Source organism: Theobroma cacao, chromosome 3 (genome assembly GCF_000208745.1).
Source record: "Theobroma cacao cultivar B97-61/B2 chromosome 3, Criollo_cocoa_genome_V2, whole genome shotgun sequence".
NCBI classification, from domain to species: Eukaryota; Viridiplantae; Streptophyta; class Magnoliopsida; order Malvales; family Malvaceae; genus Theobroma; species Theobroma cacao.
Genome location: NC_030852.1, coordinates 22,591,769 through 22,608,761, shown reverse-complemented (window position 1 = coordinate 22,608,761; position 16,993 = coordinate 22,591,769). Strand labels below are relative to the sequence as shown.

Genomic DNA, 16,993 nt, shown 5'->3' with positions numbered 1-16,993 from the left:
TTCTAAAAGAAGCAGGAAAGACAGGCAAACATATTTGCCTTGTGGAATGTAAGGGAGTGTAGGGTTTGTTTGGTAATCGGAAAATGATTTGCCAGAGAAAATTTTTTCTGTATAAAATGTTTTGTAAGAAAATTTAATGTTTTTTGTATTTAGATAAATAGTTGAAAATATTTTTTGTTATTTGAATCATTTTATGAAAAATATTTTTCATCATGGTGAAGTTATTTAGGTGTTAAAATAATAAATAAGAGTTGATTACAAACAATATTGATATTTGATTTTCACTAATTTGGGATCAAAATTAAAAATGAAAATGAAAATGTATAAAATTAATAATGATATTTTATAATGTATTTAATCACATATTTGTGATAAATATAAATTTTAATTTTTAAAATTTTTTTTATTTTATTACTTTTTATCGTAACTATAAAATTATAAATATTCATCAATTGTGTAAGATATCTATACATAAATTAAATGATGATCATTAAAATGTTTTTTTATTATAATTATTAGTAAGATTTAAATTTATTATAAATGTGCATTTATCAAATGAAGATCATTGAAATGTTTTATTATAATTATTAGTAAGATTTATTCTATTTATAAATAAAAAATTTACTTACATTGAATGGTTTCATTGAATTTTTTTTTTAAAATTTTAATAGTGTTGTATAATTTAAATATTAATATTTTAAATTAATTTTTTAAAAGTTAAATATTAATATTTTTAATATTTTAATTTAAATATCAATATTTATCAATTTTATGCAAAAACTGAGTATAAAAATGTTTTTGTTATTCTTTAGAAAATATCTTAGGCTTTTTAAGAGCGTAAAACATTTTTTGTGATTAACTCTGTTGACCTGTAAAATGTTTTACATCTGAAATTAATTTTTCGACTTTCAAACATGTACAAGTCTTAAAAATGTTTTTCGTAAAATATTTTATTGCAAAACAAACGGATCTTAGGTTTTAACAAATCAATTTGATGCTCAAATGGTCATAATAGGTTGGATGCCATAGACAATGGTAAAGCAGTGAACTCAGAAATACGAATGATACTACTACCATACGTTCATCGTTGAGTAAGTACACTAGTTTGTTACGTTTTATCTACATACATATAATCGTTGTGAAGATTAAAGCATGGTGATTCTTCATAGATTATCCCTTCAATCCTTCAATAAACTCAATTGATGAAGTGTGGGTCATAATTAACTATGCCTAAAAGCTCTTTTTTTATTAGGTGATTTGGTTCATGATACATTTTTAATAAATAATTCCACTTAATCAGATTTTAGTGATCATGTTAGTTTGAAATTAAACACTTTGTTATAATATAAATACTAATGGTGTAATTAACTATTTTTTTTTCTGAAAAAAAATTTGTTTTGGTTTTAGAGGTGAATTATAAAGTTGAATTGAAAAAAAAATTGATAAATTGAATAATACTAACAAATAATCTTAATTGTTGTAAATCTATTAAGACTTGACAAACACTTCAATTAGAAAACAATTGAAAATTATGTGATATCAATTTCTGATCGAGTTAATCGAATTGGTTACAGGATTATCTTAATAGAAAGGCCAGAGTTCAAAGTGCAAACAGCTAGGTCTCTCGTCTGCCACCTTCTCCAACAGAATGTCGACCTTGTTGGCTTCCAAGTAAGAAGAACAAAATGTGAGCAAGAGAAATCCAGATGATACTTGTAGGGTGCTCCAACAGGTTTAGATACTTAATCTCCCAAGGATTTCTGCAAAAATTCAGGATTGCACACCATATCTACATGCACATACATGCATAAGGCTGCTCCCAAATATATGCACTTCTGCTTCAGGATCTTGGAAGTGGCATCATCACTGAATTTACCAACAAAAAAAAAAAGAAAAGAATATAGCACCATTACTATTAGATAATTGAAAGGGTATGTATAAAAAATGCAAAAAAAAAAAAAAAAAAGAAACAAAATTAATGGATTGCAGTCATCTGAACATGAAAGCCATTTTACAGAGTATATATATCCCACAATAAAATGACGGGCTAGTATTTTCTAATATCTATTCCCTTGAGATTGCTAGGTAGCCACTGAGAATTTAGAGATTTCCATCAACCAGCAGGCCTATAAAAGCCAATTAACAAACGTTTCGGATACATACCTTTCTTGGAAGTTTTTGTTGTGCAAGGTTACACAACATATAGGTGGGATGAGTTCAAGTGACAATCCAATACACAATAGGATAACATGCAGATGCTTCTTCACTATAAGTCTGATCATTAAGGTGTTGGGCAATCCTTCAAATCCTTCGTTTGAGGGCTGCTGCTTTTTCCTCCAGTATAGGCACTTCCAGGAACATTGACTAGAAGTTCATCATCAGTTATGTGCTTTATTATCTCTGAGGGTCCTTGATCCTGAAACCAATTAAGATGTTATCACTTTGTAAACCATAACTAAATAACATAAAATCTAAACGTATGGAATTTCTGACTATAATCATAACCATCTTACAAACTTCTATTTTTATATTTTTTTTCCGGTTGGACCATTGTATGATATAGAAATGAACAGCTCTAAAAACAGTGTGCACTGTTCACCCTTGCTGTATACCTTTCTGCAAGAAGCATTCTTTTCTATATTCCCAGCATTTCTTAGGTCACTCATGATGGCTTTAAGGTTTTTCTTTGCTTTGATCCTCATCGAGCTTCGTTCAGCACATTGTACTGCAGTAACATCGGCATGACAGGCCACGCAAAGAGTCCTCATATTCTCTAGCCTGCATTCACCTTCAGAAAATTTGTGTACTGTATGAGAAACGAAATCATGCTCAATTTAACAGCATAGTAATAGAACAAGAAAAATTACAACACTGTCAAGACAGGAAAGTCTTAGAAAGAGGATGTTTTTGAATGATAACATACCTCCCCCTCTGTAAACAGGGACGATGTGATCTGCATGCCACACATTACCCTCGGAAGGATCACTAACAAGCTTGTCAACCCTGCAGAACACAACCCAGGAAATTGGTTCCTAGAAAATAAATTAATCTGGAAAGCACCGATCAGTATGACTTATGTGGTCATGTGCCAACAAAATTGCTTAATACTGGATGTCTAGCAGACTTCTTTGCATGAAAAACTCAAAACCATAATTGCATAATTTCCTATGACAGAGTATTCTGCAGTAATTAGGAAATAGCACCAGCAACTTATCCCGATTGACATACAAACTCTTCTGACTTGCAATCTTTGGTGCTACTTTTGCAATATACTCCCGCCGCCTCTCTGACGATAAAGGTTTTAAGTGCTTCACAAGTTGATGGCAGTCTAATTGGCAATTTGAGCAGATACCGTGCTCAATTTGAAAAAGTTCCTGGAAATCTTGAGTTGTCACACCAAGCATGCACCCGAAAAAAATAAAAAAACCAAAAGATGTAAAGGTCAAAAAATAAAGAAACATTATGCCCAGACCTGGCGGATGGATCTGTTGCTAGTTCTTAGGCGGTATTCTTCATAGCAGCCAAGATTACAGAAAAGATCCTCAAAATATTCAGGCGTCTTGGCACTTCTCCCCCTGAAGCCAAAGAAAGCCAGTGACATATGTGAAAAATGGTAAAGCAAGAGAAGACTAATTGGTTCTTACTTGCATGGTTTTTGGCAGAGTTTACAGAGTGGTTCATCAGTCAGGGTCCAACCTTGAGTGTACTCTCTCTCCTTTTTACGACAACTACCCCATAGATGGACCTTTTTCCACACAGCATTTGGAGGTAATGAAATGCTTATCTCACACAAAGGTGTAGTGCGCCGCTTGCTCCCACCTTTCAGCAGTCCCTGCAATGGAATTAAAAAGCAACACCTTAAATCATTCATAATGCATTATATATCCAAGGACAGAATACATGCTCATTCAGACTTACCCCACGATCATGGTTTATGCTTTCCTTCAAATACCATAATTCAACAGATAAAGGGAGTTGCAAAGGCTTTCCACGTAATTTTCTTTGTTCAATGGGTCTTAGTTTATTCCAGTCATTAACGAAGACCCAAAGAGCATGCCTATAGGCTGGGTTGTCCTTGAAATACTTGGAAACTGTTTCTTTATTATCACTGGTAAGAGCATCTTCTGACTCAATTTCCTCTGGTCGGAAATTCTGAAAAAGTGGCCTTGGTCTCAAATCTGTCCCAGGGATGCAAGAATACAGGTGGATTCTTCCAGTATACTGGCTTACCTACACAATACAAGTAGAATATTAATGATGGAAAAAACCATTAGATTGCTTATCGTAGTTCTTGGACTGTCACTAAAAGTAACCAGCTGATCACTTACATTTTCATTATTGTTGAAACCTCGATTCAACCCTTTGCTCAAGAGAAACAAGAAATATTCCAGTGATATTTTTTATCTCTAGAAAGAGATGGGTTTTCCTAGAGCTCTAGGAATAATTTTGTGCAGGATTAGTAAGGAAAGGTGAACAAAAGTCAAAGAGAGTTTAATGACTGAAAAGGTAATCATGTGTGTTCAATCTAGTTATCCATATGCAAGTGTATGTGTGTCTGCGAGAGTTGTGTTTGTTTGAACTAGTAAACCATACTCCTTCAAAACTATGCCATTTGTCACTCCTTTTGTCAATTAAAGCACATAAGAGACACAAGCTTTGGAATAAATTTTGTGGTCAAGGACAAATACAATAGCGAATGCACTGAAAAATACACAAATCTTGGGAAAAACAGCTCCACTAAAAAGTGTATAATCCCAGAAGGATTTGACAGTTTTGAAAATACTTTATGGCATTGTAAATGTCATTGACCTATTACAAACTATAGGAAGAAGATTCAGCTCAAGAAAAGGAGGTGATGTAACAAAGAAAGAGAGAGTAAAGTTCTGCTGCAGGAGGAATCAATCACTAAAGTCAAAAGCCTTGGAGCTATGTATTTAAACAAGCAACAGAAACCAAAGAGGAGTGTTCATTGACCATCAGTCAAATTTGAACCCAGCCTGAAATTGTACTAAAAAAAAAACCCAACCACTCTCACTGTCTAATTATACATCACCTAAGCCGAAGATTAAAAAGGTTCCAATATACAGTTTTCAGAAGACTAGGATTTACTAGTATTTTATCTCCGCATATCAGCAACTAATTTTTAAGTCCACCTTGGCTTGGTTCCTTTCTTGACATCTTGAATAGGGCTGCTATTATAATCCTTCATACTATGATAAAACTATGAATTTTATAGCATACCTTCTAAAAGAATTTTTAATAAACAACTTGAAGCTCATGTCTAAATCTTGTATGGTCGTAACTCATAAGGTTTAGCATTTGAAATCTAGGATAAACTTTGTAATCCCATAGACTGTATAATATTAACAGGACATAAGTCACCATGTTGATCTAAACAATGATCTTAGGTTGGTCAGTTTACAGGTTTACCAAAACACCACTCAAAGGCAACAATTTGAAAAACAGAGATTTGCTCTCCATTGCACAGGGTGACCAAACAAGTAGAAAGTGTTGCTTAATGCAAATAAAGCAGAATCTACAATCAGGTATAGTTTCTTTACCTCAAACCGCAGAGAATTGACTTGATTAGAACAACATTCATCATCTAATAGTTGAATTGGCACACCATCATCTGCTGTGATTGTTTGTCCCTGCATTATTATACTTCAACTTCAAATTAATTATTTTTAAGCCAAAATCTAAAGAAAGGTGAAATTTTTTGCCGTATTGGAAGCAAAAATTTCCAATTAGTACCTTTGGCAGAGGATCACGATCTTTATTTATCTTATTCATTTCTAAAGGAGGAGCTACTTCACAAATTCCAATATCAGCTGCAGAAGGATGCAATTCGTTTTTGTCTTCCATGCAAACAAGATCTTTGTTTATTAGTAGATCAGGAACCATACCACCCTATTATAACAATAAAATCAGTATTAGTTAGTATATATAAATAGGCAAATTGCTCAAAGTGAAAGAGAAACAAGAAAAATTAATTCTCTTCATCAGGAAAATAGCAGAAGAACAAGATAAGAAAAGAAGAGAAAATTTTATCCCATAGGGCTAGGTAAGTGGGTAACTAGGTATCTTTGCATGTGCTTGGTTTGGGGAAGCTCAAGTATGCAGGTAAACCATGCCAGTGGAGCTCCTTCTATTAAATAAATAAGTAAAAAGAACTTATTAATTCTAATAACGTTAAAGCTATACATCATTATGAAGGTAGCTGCCATAATTTTGATTAATTCCAACGGATAGATCATTCATTTGAACAGTTGCATCAGCACATGCTTCTGAAAGTTGCATATCCAGGAAACATTCAGAATCTTGCATTTTCTCTAAATCCAGTGAGAGCTTGCCGGGCGCTGCTTTCCTCAAAATTTTACGTTTACAACTTCCATCAGGTGTTACTAGATAAGAAATGCCTTCAACCTACCAAACAAGAAGAATAGAGTTCAATCTTTTAGAAAAATTCTGAAACCATAAGCTGCCCTGCTAGACAAAACAAACCATCAAAAAGAAGTCATATACTTTATCAAACATGCACATGCAGACACACATCATTGTCAGCATGGAAGGAAAATGGGATTTTTAAGCAAAATCTTCAGCTGGCAAAACAACATGCCAGTCAAGTGAAGTTTTAAAACAAATTTAGCTGTGGCAGAGACTGAAAGCAATACTAATAAATAACCATCAACAGCATAATATGAACAGAGAGCCTTTAGCTATTTAAGGCTAAAGTATTCTAGAGTGCAATCTATTACACACAACAATTCTGAACAACCACCACTATACATAAAGATGTGCAGAACAGGTAATTGCAGCAATAACAGAAAAAAGCCTTCAATAAATCACATAATCCCTAACATATCCTTTCAATTATCTGAATGTGGATAGCTATCTCTGAATCAGTAGAGAGACAACATAAAATGGTGCAACAAACCAATGTTACGTGGCTCCATCTTTCCCATACTTCTCATTTCAAGAAAGAACTTAAACTCTGTGCCATATATACACTAAGAAATTAATTTTAAACGACCAAAAAAAAAAAAAGAAATTAATTTTAAACACAATCTTTTAAAGACTAGTCCACATATAGGAAGTTGAAACTTATTTTTAGGGGTAGCTGTGGGAGCACAGAGAGAGAGTAGATACTTCTATCTCTTGCATTGCATCATATTTTCCATTTGTTGTAGATGAAACACGGTGCAGACTCTTGTTTAGACTTTGCCAATATGATTCATCCATAGTATCCTGTAGTATGAGAAAACTATAAATCACATAAAAGATTAATAACTATTGACAAATTTGAAGAAATCTTTGCCTTAACACATGCACACCTTTGCACAGAAGATGTAAATGTTGACCGCACTGGTCTGCCCTCGTCTGTGAGCTCTATCCTCAGCCTTTAAATGACATGGATGGATAGGGGAAGACAATTGATCAAATTTAACATGCATTATGTATGTATATATATCACTCTGGGGAAGGTACGTACTTTAGCGAAATAAGGATTAATACATGAGAAACCAATAAAAGAATGTAAAAGCTTTTCTAACTCTCACCCCCCCCTCCCGGCTTTCCTGAAGAGAGTGCACAGGAAATACAGATATAGAAATCCAATGACTGCAACCTTTATATTGTTTAAAGCTATCATTGTCACTGCCCCAGCATTGTTATTTTGGTTTCAGGGATGAAGGAGACCATAATCAAAGGTCAAAGAAGATTGTATGTTCTAGAATCTGGTTATCTCTGTCTGTCTCTCTCTTTTTCTCGAAAGAAATCACATTGGACGTAAGGATGCAGAAAAATGCAACAAAAAGGATAAACTATTTTGCTTCTTCGACTGAAACTTTAATCTATATACATTTTGATGAATATCTTCACTTTTACTGTTCACTTAGCTGTGACTGTTATCCTATCCAATTAACAAGCAAGCAATGCCTACAACATAACTGTTCTATAAAACATTTACTCAAATTTTTTTCCATATGCATATATGCTTTATGAATCTGTACTCTTCCTTCATCCATTAGAAAAAATAAAATGTAAACATTTCATTTTGCAGTATTCAAAAAATAAAAAATAAAAAAAAAATAAATTGGAAAAGCAAAAACATTGGTCCAAAATGGAAAAAGTAGAGAGAATAACAAGCAAGTTAGTAATCCAAAACAGGACTAGAGAAATCTGGAGCTCCGAAAGGCAATAATAAAAACAATATCAACAAAACAATCTTGTTAACATAAATTGTTGACTTACAAATTTGAAACTCAACCTCTAAATATTTAAATTAAACAGTTAACCCCATTCTACACTTAAAATTCACTGCACCCAATATTTCAATAAGACTAGAGCAACAAAACTGAGCAATTTTGATATGTATAAACCTGAAGCATCAATGATGGTGACTGAGGCAACTCCAAAAACACAACATTTTGTGCTGATGAAAAATCAAGTCCGACACCCCCCGCAGTTATACCAATTATTGCAATTTTGACCTGAAGTGAGGCTTGATAAGGTCAGTATAAATCCAGGTAAAAATAACTAGGCTGCAAATTTGGAAAATGGACTCTTCAGTAATGTCTGTAATACTGAAAAAGGATGTAGGACACAGTTACATTTGACATGTTGATCTATGTTCATGTTTTTGCCAGTGCTTATAAGAATCCAAGGAGATGCAGAACATGAAAATTGTTGCATGGATGAATTGGCAATTGAAATAAACATCTCAGGTTACAAAATAAAATGCTAAGTGAAAGGAGTCGTTCCACTATATCAAAATTCTGACATATAAACCTTAGTCAACAAAGAGATTATTGATAAAAAGGAAGACATAACATCAGCGACAAAGAAAATCTTGTAGCAACATAAACACTTTGGGAGTGTACAGATTTCAAGCTTCATGAACTATGCAATATGATCCTATCAAAGTGTTTAAAATTGTTAATTATTGACAATATTGTCAAATGACCAAAAGGTCAATGAACAAAATCCAATAATATTTTTCAAACAAATTAAATGAATACAGAAACAAAGAAAAAGGTAATACAAACCCCATTGGATGATTGAAATGACAGTACGGCAGACTGTCGATCTTTTGGAAGTGTGGTTCCATCAATACGGACAAAACCAATCCCTTTCTCACATATGAATTCCTGAATAATTCAAAACAATTTCCAATGGACAGTCACAAAATAAATTGATAGGCTTAAAAACCATTTATTTAGAGCTGATAAGGTGCCATCATGAGCATAGCATACCAACATCGTGGTATTCAAATTGGCTAGAGACTTAAAAAAAATTGAATAAGCAACAAAAAATCTTAATTGTTATGCATCACAAGATTTCATATACATGCCACCAAAACTAGTGGAATTAAATCTTGACAAAAGATAGCAATTCTTTTTTTATTATCTAAATTAGAAAGTGATGATTAATTTCATGCTAACCATATCATTCTTGGTTTTTGTATATTGATGTGGTAGAGTTATCATCGGTGACACAGAAGAAATGATGCACAAATTTCAGAGTGTAGTTAAAGGATCTAATCAAATCTTGTTTATTTTATCAGTCTTGGTAGTAATCTTCCATAACCAAGGAAGCATCTGCAATATTCTGTTAGATGTCATTACTTTAGTGAATGAAGGGCTTCTCATATTTGTCTACAGACATGAAAGGACTATTTAACATGGAAATATTTACTCAATCTGACCTGTATTCCATCAAGAACTTTATGGTGATGGGCAAAAATTATCATCTTATGAGAACTGGAGTTTGGATCTAATTCTTCAATAGCATCTGACTTCGCAATTAGTGGGTGAATGGAAAACCATTCACGAAATCCACGAAGCTTTGCAACACCAAGTTCTTGACAGGAGAGTTCCCTGGAATTGCAAAAGCGTTCACCATCTGGAAGCAACAAGAAGCAATATCCAACTCAAAAACTATACTCGGGCATTGCTGCCATCCTGTGAAATACTTATAACCAAATTAAACATCTAGCAAAACAAGCAAAACTTGTGATATCAGCATTCAAAAGCAACCAAGTAACTGATTCAATGTTCTTCCTGATCGTGAAAGTTTCTTCATAATGATTCGTTAATCAGAAAGAGTTCAAACTACATGTTAGACAAAAATGTATATCAACAATAGATATTTGTTTCTTCATATACCTAACAATGTAGGAAAGGAAAAAGAGAGAAAATCACTAGAAAATCAAAGAAATTGAAGAAAATTCTCAAAACTGAGGCAAATCTTTAATACTCTTTCTCAAATATCTGAATAACCTACATAATCAAAAGCTAACTAAAATTTAAATAACATAGGTATTTATATGCTACTTCCTAACCCAAAACGCAGCAAGACTAATTAATAAATAACTTAACTTCCTAAAGAGAAATAGAATTTACAATTGAGCACATGAAATATAAGATTAATAAAATAGATCCTACTCATTTACATTGCTTGGTCTTAAAGCATGAAATAGGTCAAGAGTCCACATAGCCCTTAAATTAAATTTAATCCACATTAAAAATCTGTGGTCGCATTACAAACAACAATACCTGACAACCTCAGTGAGAATAGAAGATTCATCCTAAATGTAAAAGGACTATAAGGCATCTGTACTAGAACCACTGGCAAAAAACAGGAATAGAAGAAACAACAACCCTTCATGTATTAACAAGATTCTACAGGAAAAAACAAAAAAGAATATGCCTGTGCTAGGTGTTTGATGATGATGATGCTGTACCTGCAACCAAATCTGATTTCTAATTCTTAGGTTTAAAGAGATAGATATGCTTTAATTCTATTAAAACATACTAGTTGTAATGCACCCCAAAGACAACAGTTAATAGAAAAAAGCATCACAATAATTAATTATATGCTATCAACACGATGCATTCAGCAAACTTCAAAGGCATAGGCAACATAATATGGACAAGGGATCATCTAGAAAGAATTTCTTCATCATTTATCCAAGCCACATGTGCTTGTCAAGACAGAAAATGAAAAAAAGGAATCTGTATACAGTGCTCAAATGGTACAAATTACTGCCTAATCTTCCACTAGAATTAAATAACTCTACTTTGGTCTATCCAAAAAAACTAAACAAAATAATAATGATAATAACATTTCAGAAAGTGCCACCATCAGAAGTAGGCATAGAGAGATAGAAAACCAACATGAAGGATTGCCTTACAATATTGAATATCGCACACCTGAGATAGATGCAAAACATCCACAAATTACCATGATTTTCTTCAAGGTTCTCTGAAGCAGTATCTTTGGAAGCATTCTTTTCAAAATCATCACCATTGGCAAAACTGATAGCTGCCTTGGCTGACGCTATATCTGATCTCTTCAACTGCAACCTTATAAGTTGCCGACGTTTCGGTGGTAACTGGCCTAGTACATGCTCCTTCAGACGTCTTATCTGCAAGGGGCCATCATCCAACTAAGAGTGAAATAACTTTTTAAAGAAAAAGGGAAAATACTTGCAAAAGACCACGCCTTATTAATCTCTAGTATGATGATTTAATTTGCATTTGGATGGTGAAAGCAACAGTTACTCCTCTAACATCATTACAACCATGCCTATAATATATGTAATTGTGAAATAGGTAAGATATTCCTATAAGTGCATTATGTTGTACAATGAAAACAAACTTTTAAATTTGGAACAGTGATTTGAACAAAATTTGGGTCTATGCTCATATTTAAGGCAGACTTGCACCTCGGTGTTCCTTTACCCCAAGATAATAACTACCATACACAGTAAAAAAATAAAGAAGAGGAAACTCTACAGTATTCCTTTAATAAAAAGACTTAACTGATAAAAATGGTAATTTGAGACTAAATAAAACTTCCAAATAAGAACAATTATTTAAAGATTGCCTTGAATGTACATGGCAAAAAGGAATTCCATACTCAAATTCCAATGATTAGAATGTGTGAAGTGAGACTAACCTTTTATTAAACACATCACAGTTAAATCCCAACAGATTGCATGCTTGCTATAGCAAAAGAGATTATACTTAACAAATGAACAAACTGAACAAGAAATAGCTCAAATAAGAGCACAATGGTGAAGTTTAATCCACAAAGCCAACCCCATATGATGCAAAAGCAAATAGTGTTGAGTGATCAAATTGACAGATTTTACACTATTCTGCATCTATTGCTTACTACAATGGCTAAATAAAATGGTAAATGCTCAAAAAAGGCACATTGATGCAGCTTGTCCCCTCAATAATATCTGATAGTAGTAAATTATGAGAACCAAGGGCACACCATAACCGTTTGGCTAAGTAACACATTCAACTCCTCCAATCGAATGCCCTTTGAGAAATCCTGCAGGGACAGCTCCACCAAATGTGTTAGACTTTCATGCTAACAATCAAATCATAAAAAAAAAGGATGTTGTTTAATAAATAGAAATTAACGCCATAATATTTATTTTAAAGCTAACAATCAGACAACCAAACACAAACAATCATATAACAAACCAACAAAGCTTCTAGGACTGCACACAAAAACTGGCTTATGTTATGAACAAAAGGGTACAACGAAGCAAAAAGTATCACCAAATGCAATTGAGCATTTTTGGAAATTGACTAAAGCAACATTAACTTAAGCCCAAGCATAGTAAAAATTTGCAAGAAACCATATCGTGCTTATTCAAAGACTACTTTAATGTTACCTTAAAACCCTGAGAGCTCTGGCCAAGGTTGACAGCACAGTAAGTTTCTGCAAACTTATACTTGTTCTCTCCCAACAAACCAGGCCTATACAACAGAAGCACTGTAAACCAATATTCTAACAAACCTAGAGAAAGGGTGGCACGACAAAAAAGGTGTAAAGAAAGCTTACCATAACATATTTATCTGATGAAAGATGTCATATGGCCTATTAACCCCTAGGAAAGTATAGGAAGGAGGATATTAGAATGCATTATAAACTAATCAGAAATAAAATCAACAATAAGATAAGAAAGTTATCAAAGATAGAAGCACAGCTGAAAATGATTATATATATATATATATATATATGTATGTATATATATATGTATGTATGTATGTATATCATGTCCATGCTAAATTTAATATTAAATGGATGAGGATGGTGCTGTTGTGCTTCAAATTCCATGCTACAACCTTGACAAAGAAGGGGTTCCTGATAAGAGAACTATGCGCCTGACCCTCTCAGCCAAATCAAGAACTGTTTGTATCTGTTAATACAAGACATACGCCAATATTCAGTGTAGGATTTTAAGCAATGAAACTACAATAAAAACTAACAATAGTACTCATAGTATTACAAGTTACTTCAATCCTTCATGCCTTAGAGGGATTATTATCTGATATAGTCATATAGAATTACTCTGCTTTTTGTCTGGACAATGGAAAAAAAATTCAACTCATGCAAACTATGATTAAACAAAAGGGAGACATTTTATACCTCTCCTGATTCTGACGCCTTTTGTGAACATCGTAGATGGTGAGATTCATCAACTATTAAGAGAGCCCATTCTTGCTCAAGCATGCTTTTCCGCAAGTGTTTAAGCATTGTATAAGATATAACCACAACTCTAGGGCATTTCTTTAAGTAGGCAGGATTATCCCGATGACCAAAAACTGTAGTCATATAGAACATTAAAAATTTCCAGATGTTAATACAATGATAAAACAGAGAAACTATGCTTCAATGATTTCTCAACATAAATATCAGTAACACAAATATTTTGAATCTCTACGTAAAATTATCTTTTCGCTTGGTTCACCAGAAATTCAAAAACAATTGACATGTTACCAAATAAGAAGGGTCAACACTAACACATGCTGCCTGAGTTTAATAAATTATAAAAGAGATGGATATCACATCAACCCTTTTTCAACCATGACAACAAGCTTTTTTCCATTGTCCGAGGAGAGGTATATGCATATTGTACCACCATGGTCTACTTAGGACCATATCCCCAAAAAGCTTAGTAATAGTGAAGTCCTTTTTCATGGTTACCAATCAACCATGTTCTTTAGTCTTCCTCTTCCTCTTCCTCTTTCAACATGGTTATCCTCCATTAACTCACACTTTCTCAAAGAAGCATTTTTAGGTCTTCTTCTTACATGTCCAAACCACCTTCACATGTTTCTCTTTCACAGAATGGAAGGGAAAAGAAAAATAACTAGTAACAGACTTTTCTCCATTTTTTAACAATGAGCAATCTCTACCTACTTCTGTTAGGAGTAAAATTCTAGGTCAAAATTTTCCTTAATTGATAATTTCAAACAACAGTATGATAGCAATTGAGCTATAGTTTACAGAAATAAAAAGGGGCCTTAAGCTTTGATTTGGTGGGATGATTTTGATGAGGCCAAATGTGGGAGTTGTGCTAAATTTTGAACAAGGTTGCTAAGGCAGTAATCTTCACACTTCACAATGCTGCGGTAATGTACAATTGACAGCAACCTTTTCTGGGTCCAGAAAATGGGCTTTGTTTGAGTCTTTATGAGGTTTTTTTCTTTTATAGATAATATTGTGCTGTCCAAGTAACCTATTTTCAATATTTTGCCTTGTTAGAGTTGAATCTTGGAGAACTTACATAAGCTCAAGGGCCATGCTACATAGAGCCTGTTGAGGTTAAATTCACGAAGAAATGATAATATATATAATAAAACGAAAATCTTAAGCTTTTTAATATTGACCCCACCTAAATTACGTAACATAAGAAAAAGGGTCAATGAGTGAATTCCACATCCTTTTTGTCATGGAAATTGGCTGAGCATGAGGAGTCCAACCAAATATTTATTGGGTTATTAAAATTTCCTAAACTTATGCCTTTTAAGGCTATTCCCTATATTAAACTATGAACACCAACAATTAACAACGAAACATAAACTCTCAAAGCAACTCTTATGACTGGAATAAAGATCGATCAAAGCTTCCTTTAGTAAATAGTGATCTCCTATCATTGGCCTTCCTCACTCCTACCCAAACCCTCTGACAACCAACCCCAAAAATATAAACCAAAAAGAAAGAGGATGGAATGAAAGTCAAATTTACCAAGATGTATATCAGACGGTAAACAACAGGGTAGCCATCGCTCCAACTCTTCTGCCCATGAATAACGCAAGACAGCAGGGCAAACAACGAGAATACAACCTTCATTCATGAAACAACCAGCAATAGCAATAGCCTGAACACAAATCAGGTGCATATAGAAATTTCATTTTCATGTCATCTTGGAAGAAAAGTCAAAAATCAGTGAGGAGAAACAATCTTCCAACTATAAACAGTAAAAAGAATTGTACATTCTCAAATTTATAAATATTGCCATTGCACTTAAAAGAAAATATTTCATGGTAGTTATAGAACATATTGGTAGTGTAAACTGCACGAAATAAGTACATTGTTAATTCTTATGATACTATCTGCAGTGCACTGTTGTTATAGTTTTTTTTTTTTGGGTGGGGGGTGGCACATTTTCATCAATGAGCTGTTAGGTATTAAAGGATCCACTCTGTCTTTTTTTTACCTTTTCTTAGATTTCACTATAATACAACAAAGTAGCAGCATCAATTGTAGTAGCACAAAGCTGGAAAAAAATTTCAGGCATAGAGGGCAGCCATGAAGCCATGGTCATAATTTATGGCAAGCAATTAAAAGAACATCATAGTTATACAACTACCTGGAGTGTTTTCCCAAGCCCCATTTCATCTGCAATGAGACACCGACCACCCCTTTGCAAACCAAATCTGATACCATCAAGTTGAAAAGGCAGAAGCCTGTCCAATAGTGTTCTTGGTAGCTTTCCAATTAATTCATCAACATCCTCCTCAGATAAATGTTCTGGCCTACATGGTATCCATTGTCCAGTAACAAAGCAATGTGAAAACGTTTCAATAACTCTGAGCGTTAGATGAGGTATCTCCTTGATTTCTATATCCGTTGATTTCCGTAAACATGATAAAACAGAACCGTAATCCCTGAGGTTATAAACACATGCCTTTTCACCTCCACTGTTTTGGGTGTAATGTGATGGCGTAACCTAACCAAAAACAAAACAAAAAAAAAAATCTAATCGAACTTCCAATGCACAATACAATCAGGTTCTCTCAAATAATTTTTTTTCATGTATTTCAACCACAACAAAGGGATAGTAAATCGGATCGTGCTAAAAGTATCCATTTCAGTGAAAATTAATCAACAATAAAGCAAAACCTTAAAAACATTGAGCTTGATTGATTCTTTAAGAATTAATTTATATAATTTCAAGAAAATGGGAAAAAAAAGAAGAAGAAAGAAAACCTTAGAATTTAATTGATAAGTAAGCAAAGCTTTAAATTCAAGTCTTGACTAGCAAAACTTAAAAAAAAAAAAGAAAACCCAAATTAGAAACCAAAACCCCAACTCACGTCGGATAAAATATCCCTCAATCTTCGCAAGCACTCTTCAACTCCCTGGTAGGGACAACCCTGCACCGTCCCCGGGGTGACCGAGAAGGAGTCAGGGGAGCAAATTTCGAGCCTGACCTGGAACTTTTTACACAATTTGGTATTCGAAACTGGGGCCAAATTCGAATCTTGAGGTCGTTTTGGGATGTGGGCATTGTCGTTGGCGAGTTTAGGGCACTTGGTGAGCCTCCAATAATGATCATGGTTTTGTCGATAGTGAATGTTAACGATGGAGGTGGAGGATTCAATTAGGGCTTTTCGCTTTGCGATTGCGGCTAATCGGTTTGCTTCTGCTTGTTTTCTTTGTTCTTCTGTGAGCTCCATTAATGGGGGTTTTATGTTTTTTCTTTTGGCGTTTGGGTCTGAAAGTGGAGTGTTGAGTTTTTGAAGTCGGCTGCAGAAGGCGGGGAAAGTTATTCGTTGTCTGAATTTCTACCACGTGGCATGTGCACCTGACATTTAAGGTTTCTGTGTGTGTTTTTTTTTGGTTGATTTAAGGTTTGGAACCAAAACCCAGTTCATGTGAGGGCTTGGGCTTGTCTGTATGT

The 16,993-nt window shown here is 33.8% G+C and overlaps 1 protein-coding gene across 3 annotated transcripts; it reads right to left on the bottom strand.

The window, feature by feature from the left end:
* On the bottom strand, positions 1,466 to 16,944 carry LOC18604779 (DNA annealing helicase and endonuclease ZRANB3). Of its 3 annotated transcripts, none has more exons than XM_018118568.1 (25): positions 16,407 to 16,944; positions 15,680 to 16,039; positions 15,055 to 15,187; positions 13,453 to 13,628; positions 13,149 to 13,222; positions 12,865 to 12,900; positions 12,695 to 12,779; positions 12,286 to 12,345; positions 11,245 to 11,428; positions 9,707 to 9,903; positions 9,048 to 9,149; positions 8,382 to 8,492; positions 7,335 to 7,400; positions 7,150 to 7,248; positions 6,205 to 6,426; positions 5,755 to 5,910; positions 5,562 to 5,651; positions 3,919 to 4,230; positions 3,645 to 3,832; positions 3,473 to 3,575; positions 3,229 to 3,374; positions 2,924 to 3,003; positions 2,613 to 2,806; positions 2,164 to 2,416; positions 1,466 to 1,866 (listed from the first exon to the last, which is right to left on the bottom strand). In XM_018118568.1, the coding sequence occupies exons 1-24, from the start codon at positions 16,767 to 16,769 to the stop codon at positions 2,282 to 2,284; spliced, it is 3,672 nt and encodes a 1,223-aa protein (XP_017974057.1). In that variant the 5' UTR covers positions 16,770 to 16,944; the 3' UTR covers positions 1,466 to 1,866; positions 2,164 to 2,281. The 3 variants fall into 3 exon arrangements, with proteins under 3 accessions (XP_017974057.1, XP_007037477.2, XP_017974058.1); XM_007037415.2 differs by having other exon boundaries at positions 2,613 to 2,788; XM_018118569.1 differs by lacking the exon at positions 8,382 to 8,492.

Coding starts and splice junctions, on each gene's coding strand:
- LOC18604779 (XM_018118568.1), bottom strand. CDS start 16,769: ATGGAGCTCACAGAAGAACAAAGAAAACAAGCAGAAGCAAACCGATTA. Junction 13,629..15,054: donor ACCGTCTGATATACATCTTG/GTAAATTTGACT, acceptor ATATGACTACAG/TTTTTGGTCATCGGGATAAT. Junction 3,833..3,918: donor GCATAAACCATGATCGTGGG/GTAAGTCTGAAT, acceptor ATTCCATTGCAG/GGACTGCTGAAAGGTGGGAG.